The following is a 16,866-nucleotide window of genomic DNA, read 5'->3' as shown; positions in this document are numbered from 1 at the left end:
GGAAAACATCAGCAGCGGGTTTCTAGCGCTGCCATGGGAGGAAGCCCGATGCACGTCACGTGGAAAATGCACGTCCTGGGTGAAACCTAACCCTTGCAAGGGAAGGAAGAAGGAAACAGAAGATGCTGCTCTTGGCGGTTGCTTTGGGGAATAGCGTGATGAGGGACCGTCACTCCATAACGCACACATCCCTACAACATTTAAGTGTTTTATGACAAGTATATATGGCTTCTAGGATCACATGACAACCACCATGCACAGAAAGCATGCACTGAAAAAGGTGGCAGAAGGACAAAGTTCTGAGCCCGGGAGACCTCGTCCCCAGATCCCTGGGATTCTGTGAACGCTCACTGCGTACTTACAGCCTACCACAGCCTGTGCTAGGTCCTGGAGAGATGAAGCCAGGCGGAGGGCCATGCCAGCGGGTGGGGAAGCAGACACAGGAAGCACAAGGGCACCCGCACAGCAATCGGTCCTCCATCCAGCAGTGGGAGGGCACTTTTATAAAGTGCATCGGATGATAGCGCCCCACAGCTCCCAGCCCGCTCAGTGGCTTCTTGGTGCAGAGAACAAAATTCAAACTCCCTCCCAGGTGACTAGGCCCCTGCAGAACTGGGCCCTGCCTCGTTGCCCAGCCTCACCCCTTCCCCTCTATTCCTAGCTCACATGACTCTAGCCATTGAGCCCATGGGCTTGTCTGTCCCAGGACCTTTGCATATGCTATTCCCTCTGGCCCCCAGCTCTGGCACCTTCCATCTTTGAGTATCAACCTTGGGGCCTGCTCTGACCACACAGTCTAGAGCAGTGGTTCTCAACCTTCCTAGTGCTGCGACCCTCTAATACAGTGCCTCATGTTGTAGTGAACCTCAACCATAAAAGTATTTTTGTTGCTATTTCATCACTGTAATTTTGTTACTACTATGAATTGTCATGTAACTATCTGATATGCAGGATGTATTTTCATTGTTACAAATTGAACATCATGAAAGCATAGTGATGAATCACAAAAACAGTATGTCATCTTTTGTGAAATATTTATTCCTAATGACAAATAAATGAAATTTTGTCTTGAAGCGTGGTATAACATGGGTAACAGTCTTCAAGTCTTTCTTATGTGGGCGTATCTGCATGTGGGCGGACTCACCTGGAGACAGAGAGGAGTGGTGTCTCGGTTCCTAAGGCCATCGGAAATATGTTTTCTGATAGTCTTAGGTGACCCCGCCGAAAGGGTCATTTGACCCCCCAAAGGGGTCATGACCCACAGGTTGAGAACCGCTGGTCTAGAGGGTGCGGTATAGCCCTTCCCCACCCTCCCCTCTTCACACACTATTCTCTCTCTTTAACTCCTGTTTGTGGCCCTCACAGTCAATCACGGTTCAATGGTCTTGTTTGCCTGTGTCACCCACCTGTCCCCGAGTAACTACAGAACTGGTGAAGCATTGGGACACAGCGACTCCCATCACTCCCCAGCTTTCTGCCTCAGCCTGTGCAAATGGTGCCTGCAAGCGGGTCACTTTGAGCAAAGCCCTTCACTCTCTGAGCCTTAGCTTACTCTTCTCTAACTGGGAATGTGGTCATGTTCATCATACGTGAGTCTTGCCTAAGATGAACAAATCACTGTTACATCAGCTCTTACACACTGCCCATCAAAGAGTGCTAGTTTAGCATCATCATTATGACTTCCAGGCTTCTGGGTACCTGGACTCCTCAGATCTGTGCTGTTCCATCCAGGGCCAGACTGCAGGGGTAAAATATATCATACTGAATTTTAAAGTAGAGTATGGGAGTAGAGTAACTCTTTATGTGAGTAGAGTAACTCTTTATGGGAGTAGAGTATGGGAGTAGAGTAACTCTTTATGTGAGTAGAGTAACTCTTTATGTGAGTAGAGTATGGGAGTAGAGTAACTATTTATGGGAGTAGAGTATGGTAGTATGTATGGGAGTATGGGAGTAGAGTATGGGAGTAGAGTAACTCTATGGGAGTAGAGTAACTCTATGGGAGTAGAGTAACTATGGGAGTAGAGTATGGGAGTAGAGTATTTATGGGAGTAGAGTATGGGAGTATGTATGGGAGTAGAGTATGGGAATAGAGTAGAGTATGGGAGTAGAGTATGGGAGCGGAGTACAGGAGTAGAGTACGGGAGTAGAGTATGGGAGTAGCGTGCTGGTCTTGTAAGCACCAATACTACTTTGTGCAAAACTGATGGAAGCCATCAGAGAAGGTGGGCAGACTCTTGGTAGCCATAAAAATAAATATGTCTTCAGGATATTATAAAAACAAATGGAAAACCAAGGGCTTAAGTGGAGAGCAAATGTTTTGAGAATGATGAGGGCAACGAATGCCCAAATGTGCTTGACACAATGGATGGATGTATGGATTGTGATAAGACTTGCATGAGCACCCAATAAAACGATTTTTTAAAATATGGAAATGTAAGTATTCCCAAACCAAAATAACCCAAAATATGACGTGATAATAATAACACCTGTGTATAAGTAATATCTTATGCATGTCAGGTGCCTTCATACTCCTGATCTCATATGCTTCTTATAATGCCCCTGACAGGGCAAGTAGTATTAATTCCATCTTACAATCGAGGCTCAAGAGGTCAAAGGACTTGCTCAAAGACAGTCCCACCTGGGTCCATTTATGAGCAGTTCTTAAGTTTTGCAGTCTATGACGACCATGAGTCTGCCCGCCTTCTCTGATGGATTCAATCGGTTTACCAGCGAGAACTACCTAAGCACTCAGACTAAATGATCTCACTTAACACTTATATCAGTAACATGAGGAAGACATGTAACCTCATGGAATAGATCAATAAGCTGAGTTCCGGAAAGGTTAAGGGACTTGCCCAAGGCCACACAATTAAATAGTAACAAAGCCAAGATTGGAACCAAACCTCCTTGTAGCAATCTCTTTCCCATTATGTATATTATTCTGCCACGGTGAAAGCAAAGCACTTGTTAACTGGTAGAGCACTACTGTGAAAAAATACATAGATGCATATATATACACAAATATATACATGCATATACATAGTTATTTATATAAATGTCTGATATGGAAAGATAAAGCTCCTTTTCTCCCTGAGTATCTACCAAGTAAATGGATAGTGTCTGCAGTTAATAATATACCCCCTATTGTAGATGAAAAACTGCCCCAGAAAGGGTTGATGAGAGGCCTACCCACTCACCACTATTGAGTCCATTCTGACACACGGTGAGCCCATTTGACAGCCTTGAACTGCTCCGTAGGGTTTCTGAGACTAAATCTTCACAGGAACAGACATCCCTGTCTTTTTCCCTCGGAGTGACTAGTCGGCTTGAACCAGCGACCTTGAGCCAGCAACCCTACACTTAACCCACTATGCTACCAGAAGAAGAGTGATTAGCTTAAGTATGTCTTGGGATAGTGGTCTTCCCACTGCTTCTCTCTGGGTTCTGCACACTCCCTCTAAGAATCTTACAACGTTTCACGGACCCACTGGGTAGTTAATAATTGCTAACGGATTTACTAATGGCTTTAAAACTCTATTTCCCAACCCTCTCCTCCTTTCTTCTTTTAGTAAATCATTCCTTCAACATACTTGTATGTTGAGTGAGTGCACGCGGTGTTCTTACATTGTAATGGTTTGGGGCAGGAGTTTCAAATTTGAGAACTTTGGCAAAGTGTGGCAATTGGAACATGCTGGAACAGGTATTGCTGAAGTCTTTCTTTGAAAAAATATACGACGGGATTGAGTAGGCATTTGCTGCAGGATACTTAGAGGTGGTGCTGCTCATGCGGGTGCCCTGGAAGCAGAAAGACAAAGGAATCAGCATTGTTGTAGACTCTCGTGGCTTTGAAGGACAGGTGTCAGAAAGAGGGCGCTCAGCTCCAGGTCTGAAAACATTTGACAAAATCTGAAATCCCAGCAGGTAGCAAGGATAAGCTGCTTTCGAGTTTTGAGGAGCTGTTCTTAGAAGATGCGAGTTCAGACCTGCTTCTATTTCTGTAAACTAGCTCAATGTATTCATCTTCTGTGTGGGACCTGGCAAAAATAAGTTTGCTATAAATGCTCTCCTACCCCATCCTTGTCCGGGCCACTGACAGCTGACTCACCGGCTGGTGGGAAGATTGAGACTCCCATCCCCACCGCATCCCACAAGCTAGGCTCCTCTTCTGAGTCAAACCTCACATCTCGATGCTAAGGTTAAAGGATCTCAGCTTCCTAAACAGCGAGTTTGCTTCACACACAAAGGGACAAGGGTCCGCGGAGTTTACTGTCCACCCATACCTCCTACCTCCCACCTCATTTACTGTGTTCATAAAACCCTAGAATATGCTTGCTGCTTAACAGAACCAATCCCACTACTTTCAGGAAGCCGTGATAAACTATTTTCAGTTTTAAAAAAACCCAAGTAGAATCAATGTTTGCCAAACAAAAAGGGACAAAGGCCATAGAAACTAGGTGATAACATCACTTTACCTAAGATAGTATGGCAAGAATTAGAGTCTGATTGAAAAAAAAAAGTAGCAGGTGCCCATGAATTTATGGTCAAAAGTTGCCTGGAGTGTCTCTGCTTGAAAAGGGTTGCTGGCTATGGCTTCCCTACTTCACTCTGAACTTGGTGACAGTGATTCTCAACACATGGTACCTGGGCCCCCATTGGTGTGCAGCAGTGATATTGACCAGAGCCCCAGTTGATCAGAGTCTAACCTAGGTTTGAGCCCCGCCTCTGCCTCTTCCTGACTTCCAGCAGCCCTGAGTGCTGGAGAAGCCGTGTGGTGACTCCCTCCAGTGTTAAGGCGATTACCCACTCACTGACTCGGCTTTCCCCCTGCAGTCGGCATCATTGCGTCTGTTTTGTGAGATGGGGGAGGACTTTGTGGATTGATGGCAGACCTATGGGTTAGTGTTGGACATGTGGGCTTGGGCAGCACTGGCTAAGCACCCACTGATGCCCCCAGGCGTAAGGTCAGTCCAGTGTCACTTTGCATCTTGGCCAACACTTAAGCAACTGTCTTTCATGGAATTCTTGTTAGGTGCCAACGAGCCGGTCCCAACCCATAGTGACCTTATTTTATGCACAACAGAACGAAACCACGGCCCGGTCCTGCACCAGCCTCACCGTTGTTCCTATGCTTCAGCCCACTGTTGCAGCCATGGCATCAACCCATCTCCTGGAGGCCCTTCCTCTTTTGTACGGACACCTACCAAACAGGAGGTCCTTCCCCGGGGACTGGTCTCCTGACAACATGTCCAAAGTGTGTAAGAGGACGTCTTTGCCTCTACGGGGCACTCTGGCTGCTTCTTCCAAGACAGATCAGTTTGTCCTTCTAACAGTCCACAGTACTTTCCGTGCTCTTCTCCACGATCCCAATGCATCCACTCTTCTTTGCTCTTCTTTATCCAATGTCCAAGCTTCACACGCATATGAGGCAGCTGAAGATACCATGGCTTCGGTCAGGCACACCTTAGGTCTCAAAGTAGTATTCTTACTTTTCAATACTCGAAAGAGGTCTCATGCGGCAGATTTACCTAATGCAACATGTCTTCTGATCCCTTGACTGCCGCTGCCATGAGCAGCGAGTGTGGATCCATAGTTTGTTTGGGTCCACACAGTCAAATACCTTGATATAGTCGTTAAAACACAAACAAACATCTTTCTGGTGTTCTCTGCTTACAGCCACGATCTATCCGACATCAGCAGCGATGCCCCTTGTTCCGTGTGTTCTTCTGAATCCATCCTGAACCTCTGGGCATTTCCTGTTAATGGACTGCTGCAACCATTGTTGGAATGTCTTATGCAAAAATTTATGTGCATGGGATACTAATGACAGTGCTCTATAAGTTATGCATCCTGTTGAGTCACTTTTCTTTGGTATAAATGTGGATCTCTTCCAGTCAGTTGGCCAAGGAGCTGTTTTCCAAATTTCCTGGCATAGATGAATGAGTGCTTCCAGGCCCCCAATCAGCTGGTTTGAACATTTCAATTGGTGTTCCGTCCATTCCTGGGTCTTTGTTTTTGGCTAGCAGAGTCCTGGTGGCACTACGGTTATTGTGCATCAGACTGTGAGATAGTTAAGGTTTATTGTGCCGACATGGCCTATAAACACATGTGGGATTAAATGAAGGGCAGAGAGATAAATGGCCCGGTGAGCCTCACCTTTCAGGGTCTTGGGTCTCTTGCTTTCTGATGGTCGGACCAGGGTGCAGCTGCCTTAGCCAGTTCCCTGCTTCAGCTGGCAAGGCTCACTTCCTACAAGACATCCCTGAGGAGAAGCCACATGGACCTACCCTGATGCAGCCCTGGGTGCTGGAGCAGCTGTGTGGAGACCCCTGCCAGTGCTGAGATGCTTACACGCTCACTAACTCGGCTCTCCTCCTGCAGTCAGCATCATTGTTGTGTTTTGTGAGATTGAGGAGGACTTGGCAGATGGTGTCATACATATGGGCTAATGTCGAACTTATGGGCTTGGACAGCACTGGGTTGGGATGCTTTCTTAATGTACACTCACCCTTTATATAAAACTCTCTCTTATTCATGTGAGTTTCTGTGGATTTGTTTCCCTAGTTTACCCAGACTAACACAGGCTGTGATCCTAAAACACAGGGCATTCTACTCCGGTAAACAGTTACAGTCTCAGAAACTCACAAGGAAATTTTATGGGTGGTCGTCAGTTGACATCGACTCAATGGCAGTGGATTGGGGTTTGGGCTCATGCTTTCAGAGCAGCTTGAATTTCATCCTTCAGCACCCCTGATTCATGCTCTATGCCACCTCCTGGAATGGTGGAATGCCAACGAGTTCTTCTAGGGAGCTGCAGATCATCCTGAGTGATATTATGATACCATTTTACATTTGAGGGAACTGAATGTTCTCTGCTCGTTGAACGGTGGAGCCCACATTCTGACCCCACTCCGTTTTATTGTGCTCCACAGACACTGCATTTCCAACTCCAAGCCAAGCTCTGTGACTGTTGCAGAGATCAGGTCTCCGGGCACCATCCTCCCAAGCGCACGTGCGCCCTTTGTGTGTCTGTGCCACTTTGGGTCATTCTCACGATATTGCAAACTGCTTCATGATGCTATTTCTTGCACCCTTATTCAACTACAGTATAGTGTAAACATGACTTTGATAGGCAACAAAGGTTCGTGCGATTTGCTTTATTGCAGTGATCTGGTGCCAAATCTGCAACAGCTCTGCGTATGCATACATGTCGGAGCCCTGGTGACGTAGTGGGTTGCACATGAGGCTGCTAACCACAAGGTCAGCAGTTTCAAACCACCAGCCACTCTTCTGGAGAAAAATGAGGCTTTCTACTCCCATAAAGAGATACCGTCTTGGGAACCCACAGGAGCAGTTCTTCCCGTCCTATAGGGTCGCTAAACAGATTTGACTTGATGGCAGCAAGTTTGGGGTTTTGTGCAGGCCTATAAGTGAAATGAGAAGATCCCCGATTGCCGTTTAAACAGGACTACGTTGAGAGGCATGGTGGCCCAGTAGGGACAGTATGTGCTTTCACTTATAGGAAGCGCATCTGACAAATGGCTGTGGGAGGTTATCGTTCAATAAGAACTACCGCCCTCTCTCTCCTTAGACCAGTGTGTACGCTTTGCCTATGCTCTTTCCTCGTAATTCCACAGAAGATTAAAGGTGCCAAGGTCAACCTCTCCTTGGCAGAGCTACTTCCTGCATGCCTGTCCTACATCACACAGCAGGGTGGGCAAGCACGTTTTCTAGCGTGCTGCCAGCTCAGTAAGGTGCTGGTGCAGTAGAGGCCACAAAGAAAGAGTCCCAGAGTCAAGTATATTTGGAGAGCTCTCACACCATGTGCTCACTGGGAGGATTCATAACATGCGCTGTGTATTAATTAAATGATCTAAGTTCTACAATAATGAAATCTGTTTTAACTTGGTTTAACCAGCCTTTCCTAAGCTTTTAAGGCCACAGAATCTATGTTAGCACCTGCTAACAGATTTGAGGCAACACTGCTCTAAAATATTCCCAATTGAGACCAAGCTTCATGAAGCATTATAATCACAATAGATCTAGTCTCTGAGTCTAGCTAAAGTAGCACTCACGAATCCATGACCCCCCTTGGCTTTCTTTTTCCAGCCAAGCCTGTGGTCTCCAATCTGACCCCATGGCAGCACCTAGGAGCCTGCCCCCAGCACATACTACCTGTTGGAGTGCCGCCCCTTCTGTCACCATGCAGACACAGAAAGGCCCTCGGCGTCTCCTCTCCACGGACCCACTTAACTTCCCAGTCAGTCGTGGGAATCATTCTGGACAATGATTCGGATGTCATGGAGGAAGCTCTTTATTGTGTCATGTGACTGAGAGAGATGACAGGTCCTCTCAAATGGTTGGGTGTATTTGCTCTAGCAGTCATCAGGAAGTTTCTAAAACACATAGATGCACAGAGGGTTCTGACCAGCCTCACCCACCACACGCCAGGTCACACCCGTGCTGGGAATGTAGGGGGTCTCAGACAAGGGCTCCTTCTGATTCCTTCATAGGCTAGCACATAAAGCGGGGGTGGTACTCAACGTGAAAGTCACTTGGAGAGGAAGGACGAGATGAAATTCACATCCAGTTCAGAAAAGGGGTGAGGTAAGAGATGGGAGTCTCCGGGCAGAGTTCCACCAACCACTTATGGCTTCTGCCCAAGGACACAGGAGTCGAGGCGTTCCTATAAATATAAAGGTGACTCCACGCGTCAACAGAAGGCAGCAGAAGGGAATGTCAAGAACTCCCTGCCTACCTTCTCTTCGGTTTGGTCTGAATGTTTAAGGGCCTGGAAGGTCTGGTTAGGCTCCGGGCTTCTTGCCTAGACGGCCCGGCCTTGTGCTGAACAAGGGCATTTGGGAAGTCACCGCACGTACAGTTGAGCAGTGACTTGATTGTGTGCTATGATTCAGTCCTTTTCTTTGGCACCAAGCAGGGATGGGCAACGCCGGTATTTGGCAAAGCCGTTCTTGGAGCGAAAACCTAGGTGGTTCAGGAAGTAGTCTATGTGAGTCAGGTGGTAACAATCATAATATTTAGCATGTATATAATGCTTTGCAGTTTCAAAGAGCATTTCACCCATTGCCGCGTACGTTTGCCCAGTGCCTCCAGGGAGTCTCCATGTTTTATGAGGCAATCGGCACACAGAAGGGTGACGTACTTGAGGTCGCCCCGAGAAGCGACAGCTGAGTCAGGGTTAGGTCTCAGTTCTGGTCTCCTGTGCCAAGACTTCTGCTGCTGCCGAGTCTCTTTACCACAGCACTTGGGGCAGGGAAGCAGGCAGAGGTGTGGCGGCTCTGTGCACTTATGTGGGCATGTGTCCCCACAACTTCTTTGGTGATGGGGAGGTAACTCCAAGGTGAGCTTGCGCCCGGAATATTCATCTCTGCCAAACCTGAATTCCAACGCGTGGCTGCATTTAGTGTATCTTAAATGGTCCCTTGGTGTCGTTTTCTTTAAAAAAGCAATACCAATGTCAGGCATGATAACAAACATTTGCAGGCGGTTAATAGACCTTTTCCAGGGGCAGCAAAGCAGATGTGTGTTGTTGTGAGTTTTGAGTGTCCTGCTGGGCTCACTTTCGTGGTCACTGTCCGACCACTGCTACCCTAGTCCTAGCTGGACTCTCCTCCCTTGCTCCAGCTCTCTTTCTGCCCAATTTAGAAATATCCAAGTAAAGAGTATTCTTGGCCTAAGTCTACGAGATGTGTAAGGGTACCATTCATTTCCCGCTAGGCCAAAAAAATCTCAGGCAAACCTTTGCTTAGTCCACTCAGGGATGACAGGATGGGGCTTGGGAGGGTCCAGCTCTAAATATGCCTCTACCTTTGCTTCCCACTCTGGTACTATTTGGTGGTGGGAAGAAAATTACTTAAGCGCCCAGGTGACCTGCATGAAATCTGAGGAGGTGGTTACTCTACTAATTACAGAGCAGGACCCAGACGGCCAATGAATGAAGACATTTACTGATCAGTCAACACCCTGACCCAAGAGAAGGGTGCTCACCATAGACGGAAACATGCAAGTCCCCTTTTTGGACAAGGAGACACTGTTGAACACTGGAGATTGATGAATGACGTTGTAGAAGCCAGGTCCAGGGGTATCATTCTGAAAGGGAGGAGAAGGCGGCAGTGTTGGGATACAGGCAATTCTCTTGTGCTGTTCTACATGCCTTATGCCTTATTGACACTAAGCCTCGCTGTTAAGCGCAGGATGGGCACCAGCTCCACTTTCAGGAACGACTGCCTGACTCCACCACTTCCGAACTTTCCCAACCATGGTCTCGGTCACCTAGCACTGGGCTGGAATCCCACCCCGGGCCTGAGACTGCCACAGCCATGCTCTGTATGCTGAGGGAGCCACATTCCATAGGAAGGCTGGTGCTGCTCACGCCATGAGAGAAATGCGCATAAAATGGGATGCTGGACACGGCTGGTACACAAGTCAAAGCATATTGGTGGGTAAGCCAAACCCAACCCACGGCCAGGGAAGGGTGGCTGATTTCATGGTAGCCGCACCCCACCTGACTCAGCTTCCTCCTCAGCCTTTCAGAACAGAAATTGGGGAGTGTCTCTGTTTATAAAGCAAAATGAAACAAAAACAACCTTCATCCCAAACAAGACCATTTCTAACTCTCAGACAAAGAGAGGCCAGCTCGTGGGGCTCCAGAGCAAGGTGATGTGGGGCTGTCGGTGTTGAAAAACAAAAGCTTACCTTCTGAGCCCGCCCGTCCCTGTGGTGGCAGGTGATTAGGATCTCAGCCCCTTTTGCCATGGCAGTGCCCGGGGAGAAGCCACGTGTTGACAGATGTTGGTCAGGCCGGTGGCATGAAATGGTTAGGATGCCTCACTGTCCCCAGAGTTTCCTGGGAGCTTTCCAAAGCTTCTCGTTTAAGCCTTGCCCTCAGCCCACGACCAGGGGTCTACTAGATGGGAGCCACTGAGGCACAAGGGAGCATTTCCCAAGGTCTCACTGATGGAAAGTGGTAGAAGGTGAACCCAGTGCTAAGTGCATGATGGGGGCAACGCGTCCTCCTCACCCGGGTCTCTTGCAGGGGAACCACTGTCAGTTCACTTGAGGGAATGGGAGGCCCAGAGACGTGGGGTCCGTAGTAGGAAGTGGTGACGTTCAGACGTAAGTCCAGGCAACTGGACTCCAGAACTTGCTGTCTCCAAAGTCTGCCACTCAGGCTCTTCCTCTCGCCACCATCCCGACTGCTGCCTGGGGACCGTCAGTGCGTCTTCAAGAACTTGCCAGTCTGGCCGTGGCAGGGGGGGGACAGTTGCATGTGAAGGGGTAGGGCCATAAGTTCTTAACAGGTTCTTCTGTGTGGGATTTTCAGGGTAGTATGAATCCTTTGAGCCTGATTCAAGCTGATTTTAATAGTAGATGGTGGCCCCGGTGAACAAAAGTAGGGTTGGCTGGCAGGGAACCAGAGGCAAAGAGGGAGAAAAAACAAGGCCAAGCCCAGGGGCATCCCGGGACCAGCATGGGGGTACAGATTCCCGAGGCAACGGGGAAGCAAGTAGGCAAAGGACCAATGGACTGAAGGCTCATAGTGGGCCCCACGATGCTCTAACTACTTCAAATGTAGCACGGACTCATCCAATCCCCATTTAGAAGATGAAGACAAGACCAGAAAGGTAAAAGCTCGCGTTGAGGAATTAGTAAATGCCAGAGTCCGAATTTGAATGGCTACAGTCTGCTCTTAACCCCCAAATCTAACCAATTCTTACAGGCGACTCTGTGGGGGTCTGCAGTTCTAGTCTCCGTGCTGGGGAACCCTGGTGGGGTGGTGGTTATGCGTTGGGCTGCGATCCACCCACACGATCCACAGTTCGAAACCACCTGCAGCTGTGCAGGAGAACGACTGGGCTTCCTACTCCCACGAACAGTCTCAGTCTCGGAATCCCAGAGGGGTCGCTCTGAGCCGGCCTGGACTCAGTGGCAGGGAGGTTGGAGTTCGGAGACTCCGCACTGCTATTAGCTGAGTGAATGGCCTTGAACAAGTCCCCTCCGGGCCCCGGGCTCCCTGCGGAAAATGAAAGTGCTGGGCGGATGCCGCGTGCTTTTCCCCTTGCAGAGTCTCTAAACCGTGGCACCACCGCTCTTCTCGTTTCAACAGTGGCCAGCGGGGCACACGTGGCCAGCTCCCAGGTCACTGCCACCCTCTCATCACCACGAGCAGTCCACGAGGATTTTCTGGGGGCTCGGGTTGCCAGATAAAACATATGACTCCGAGTCAAGCTTGACTGGCAGGTAAACCACAAGCAACTATTTGAATATACGCGCATCCCGTGTAACATTCAGGACTTCCTAAGCCAAACCACAGCCTTCGAGTTGATCAATTCGTAGCGATCCTGTATGCAGCTTGTATGACTGCCAATCTGTATAGGAGCAGATGGCTCTCCCAAGGAGCAGCTGGGGGGTTTGAGCCACTGGCCTTCAGGCTAACTGTCCAACACTCACCAGACAAGGATCACTGGTGTTGCAGTGGGTTAAGCCTTGGGCTCCTAACTAAAGGCTGGCAGTTTGAGCCCACCCACCGCGCTGTGAGAGAAAGATGAGGCGGACGACTTCCATAAGGACTTATAGCCTCAGACACTCCGCGAGGCAATTTTACTCTGTCCTATGGGGTCATTCGAGCCAGAATTGATCGGGTAACAGTGGGTTTGTTTTGTTTTGGGGGGTAGACTAAAACAACAATGGTTGCTTTATTTAAAACACAAATGTACCTGGGCTGCCTGTTTTTATTCGTTGCTACATCTGGCAGCCCAACTGGGGCCTTAATCACATTTTACTCGGCCATGTTGCAGGCTGGTTTGGGTCCAAGGCAAATAGAAAGGCCTGTTATGAATGTTTGTATCTTAGCCTGGAGGGACGGAGAGCTGCCTGGTTGCTCACAGTGACTCTCCAAGGTGAGGGCTTCCGGACAGGAAGATTGGGGATACCAAGGCCAGCTTGCAAGGGCACCTGTTAAATAGTCATAAATTTTTCTAGTCTAAAAAAAAATCATTAGTAGCTTAAAATCAGCCAGGATAGAAATATTTACTCTATGGAAATCAGCAAGCGCTAATACTAGTAATCAAAACTTTCCCTGTCGGAGGAGGTGCTGGTTTACCAGCTGACACCCCAGCCCCTGTTAGTGATGAGGACAGGGTTCTGGGAGGGACATAAAATCCTCCTCGGGAATCGTAGTTCAAACCTCCCACTATCCTGTTGTGACTTTGATGAGTTTGGGCTTCTCAGCGCTCTGAGCTGCAGCTGGGTCAAGGTGGCCACCACTTGGTTTCTTGGCCAAGGCTACCTCAGAAAGCGAAGCAAGGCAAGCAACATTGAGACAGGGGGAGGGCGGGGGCAACAAGAGCACTTATTTATCAATGCTCTATTGAGTATCATAGACGCCCTGGGGGTGCAGTGATTACCCACTGGGCCACTAACCACAAGGTCAGCAGTTCAAAACCACCAGCCTCTCCTCAGGAGAAAACCCGGGCTTTCTTCTCCCGTAAAGAGTTGCCGTCTTGGAAACCATAGGAGCAGTTCTACGCTGCCCTGCAGGCTTTCTGTGAATCAGAACTGACTCGATGGCAGTGAGTTTGGTCTGGTATTGGGTACCACCGTCGGGTCCCATCCCTGCTGCCTCCCTGCCTCCCTCGTACTGCGAGCACTAAGTGAGCCGATCACGTGAAAGGGCTAGAACAGTGCAGTGCCTGTCTCCATCCCCATCCTCATGATCTTCACACTGCCCTCAGTAGCCTCAGGGGGGCCGGGCCCTTTAAAGAAGGGTTGAGCAAGGAGTGTTGGCTGGCATACATACCCCCATCGCCTCCTCCAACTCACGCCTGGGCAGCATTTGGTTGGCATGCGCCAAGGGTTCTCTTGAAGGAGCAACGCCCCAAATGGGCAGCTTTGGTATATATTCACTTGACCGTGGAAGAGGCTGTGAGAGAAGTGATGGAAAAGAAGAGAGAGACCGCACCCAGATAACTGCAGGGTTCCTATGCACAGCCTGCCGCCAGTCAGGCCTTCAGACAGCTTGCATTTTCTACTCCTGGTTTCAGAAATGCTGGCTCATTCTTTCAGGTTTGACAAACCAATGGTTTCCAGACATCGGGCCTGGAAAATATGGTCTGTGATTTTCCCCTCCCTCCTTGCCCTCACCCTACACACCGATTCCAGGCCTCTGGTCACAGCCATACTTTGAACAAGAAAACCTGACCTTTTTTGTTCAGAATGTAAGGGAGGGGGCCTGGAAGCCTGGAAAAGGCAGGGCTGTGAGAAAGGGCCCGTAGGTGAGCTCACTTCCTTAGAGGGTGCTCCTTAATCTCCCAGGAGAAAGCTAGATGTGGGAGAGCGGGGCAGCCGCCATGCAGAGCACCAGGGAACGGGCTCTGCCCACTGCTGGCCCCCTTGGGCTGAATACAGAACAGAGAAGTGAACCCCACATCCTCAAGGGATCAGAGAACGGTACTGTCCCCAAGAACACCCTCCCCACTTTTCCAGTGCCCTCCTTTCTTACACCTGCAATCAAGGGTCCAGGCCATGTGCTTGGGGGGCGGGGGGTGGGGTGGGGGGCAGACACAGCACACGTGCTAGCAGCTCACAAGTTCCAGTCCTGGGGTGAAGGCACTGTGTCCAAAGCAGGCCCAAGGGGTGAGACAAAGTCCTGTGATTTGATGAGAAAGGCACTCAGCCATTTCATGCATTTTGGAGGATTTGACCGGCCTGGCAAGGGCACGGGCCGGCAGCCCCAAGGACTGCCACACCAGGAGTCCCCCGTCAGTAGCAGAGCCCAGATGGACCCTCACAGACTAGGACAGCAGCAGCGGCTGGACAGAGTGAAGGAAGGAATCCATGCCACTGGCTTTTACACGGAGAAATCGCTGGATGGGCGGATGTTTTGTTGTATATATTTTCACCACAGTGAAAAAGAAGAAACCATGAGAAAAATGTGTGTCCACATGATAAGGCCAGGCAGAGAGCGGTTGGTGGCATAAGACAGGCTAGTGGGAGCCCCAAGGAGCACCTGCTGCTGCCGGCTACCCTGTGCTGGCCAGCACGGCGTTGGAGAGCATGGAGCGTAATCCTGGCCTGCCTACCCTTTGGGAGGGTGGCCTCATGGCCAGGAATTTAAAACTGTGCCCCTTCCAAGAGGTGCAGGGTCATGGCCCACGAGCGCTCCTTCTGGGTTAGACGCACAGGCTCGGAATCCGTGGCCAGGGCCTAGTGACTGTAACAGCCTGAGTTTTCAGAGGACAGAGTGGAGGTGCAAAGGCATGAGTGGGGTCCCTCGGATGACGCAGCTTGGGAAACACTGACCGCCATCCAGGATGGCCAGGGATGGGAGAGGGGACATGGGGGAAGACGTGCCCAAAGGGCTACTGGGCCATGCTCTACCATGAACCAGGCGTGTGCTTCGTGTGCACACATAGCCACCTGCACAGCTGTAGTGCCCGTGAGCTGCGCGTGAGTGCCAGCCTCCTCTCTAGAAACCAAGCTGTCCTTCCAGGCGCCGAGCTCTGTGAAGGATGCCCTGTCCTTCTGGGGTGCACGAGCCGGGCGACGGGGTGACACAACGAGGTACGAGCACCTTTCCAAGAGCCCAGCTCCTCTCTGCTTCACGTGTGCTAAGTGGGTCACAGAACTGACATGAGGACACAGTGCGCTATGAGAACAGGCACCAGGGTGTGTGTGATTAATGCTCTAAGCAGGGTGGTGAGGCACTTGGCGTTTTAAAATCTGTTTTTAATTTGTCTTGCCTCACTAAATCATCGGGTGATGTAAAACAAGATCCTTAACTTCTCCATGCCTATTACCCTGGGGAAAAAGCGAGAACAATGAGCTCGGATAGGAAGGCTCTCTGTTGTTTTTCCTTTTTATAGCTTGAAGAGACTTCCCCAATCCTCTGGCTACAGCTGATGCTCCAGAGGAGGAGACTGATGACCAGTGAAGTTAAGGGACTCCTTTACAGTCAGGCTGACTGGTGGCAGGGAAGAGCTGGGGAACCCGTGCCCTTCCCAAACAGTGCCACGCTGCGCCACCGCGGGCTTTCAAATGCTCAGATGAGTTTTCATGCTGCTGAACCCGGGCGGCGGCATCTAAAAAGCTGGAGTGCCAGTCCTTGGCCGGGGCTCCCGGAGCCACTGTGGCTCTAGCGGGGTACCCCGGGCAGGGCCCACACTCAGCGCCTTTCCTTTCTGGATGTGCGTCTTGGGCGCCCGATCGGGTGTCAGTGGCGCCCACGTGCCGTCACTGACATCTTCCTGGGTGTTGAGTGTGGCTGATGTAACGTAGGGCCTCTCGGAAGCACGCGGGCTTTCATAAACCAAACCTGTGGCCTCGCAGGGGGTGTGGTGCGGCGTGTGGAAAGAAGACAGGGCTTTGGAGGCGGCTGGACCTGGGTCTGAGGTCTGATTCTTTCAACATTAATTCAACAAATATTTATCGAGGGCCTCTTCTGTGCCAAACCCTGTGTTAGACATTGTGTGATGTTGGGCGGGTCACTTACCATCGCTAAGCCTCGGTTTCCTTTTCTGTTAAATTAAGAAAATACACCCTTCCCTTGAGGATTATTCTGAGAACTAGAGATTATGGTTGCAAACTGACTGGCAAGGCACGTAGTAGGGGAGCAGTAAATGTTGGCTGCTGACATTTTTATTAGAAGCTGGGCTTCAAGCATCCTAAAACAGGACTGAAATAGCATTAAGTTGACAAATGGAAGCCAGTCAGGAACAAACATACACAGAGAAAGGGAAAGGCAGATAGACACACAACTAAAACGCGGGCAGAAAGACTAGTCAGGGGTCCTCAAACTACGACCCACGGGCCACATGCGGCCCGCCGAGGACATTTATCCGGCCCGCCGAG

General features: G+C 49.9%; 1 protein-coding gene across 1 annotated transcript in view; it reads right to left on the bottom strand.

Moving 5' to 3' along the window:
- Positions 1-16,866, bottom strand: part of STPG1 (sperm tail PG-rich repeat containing 1) — a 67,680-nt gene that overhangs the window by 20,613 nt on the left and 30,201 nt on the right. Inside the window, exons 4-5 of the mRNA XM_030887993.2 lie at positions 10,006-10,107; positions 3,625-3,795 (exon numbers count right to left, since the gene is read on the bottom strand). Of these exons, the coding sequence (XP_030743853.1) occupies positions 3,625-3,795; positions 10,006-10,107 (273 nt within the window). The remainder of the gene's footprint in view (positions 1-3,624; positions 3,796-10,005; positions 10,108-16,866) is intronic.

This window comes from Echinops telfairi, unplaced genomic scaffold, assembly GCF_000313985.2.
Source record: "Echinops telfairi isolate 266 unplaced genomic scaffold, ASM31398v2 ScPeMD7_7457;HRSCAF=8495, whole genome shotgun sequence".
Lineage (NCBI taxonomy): Eukaryota > Metazoa > Chordata > Mammalia > Afrosoricida > Tenrecidae > Echinops > Echinops telfairi.
Note: the sequence above shows the minus strand (reverse complement) of the source record. Positions and strands in the feature narration are given on the sequence as shown.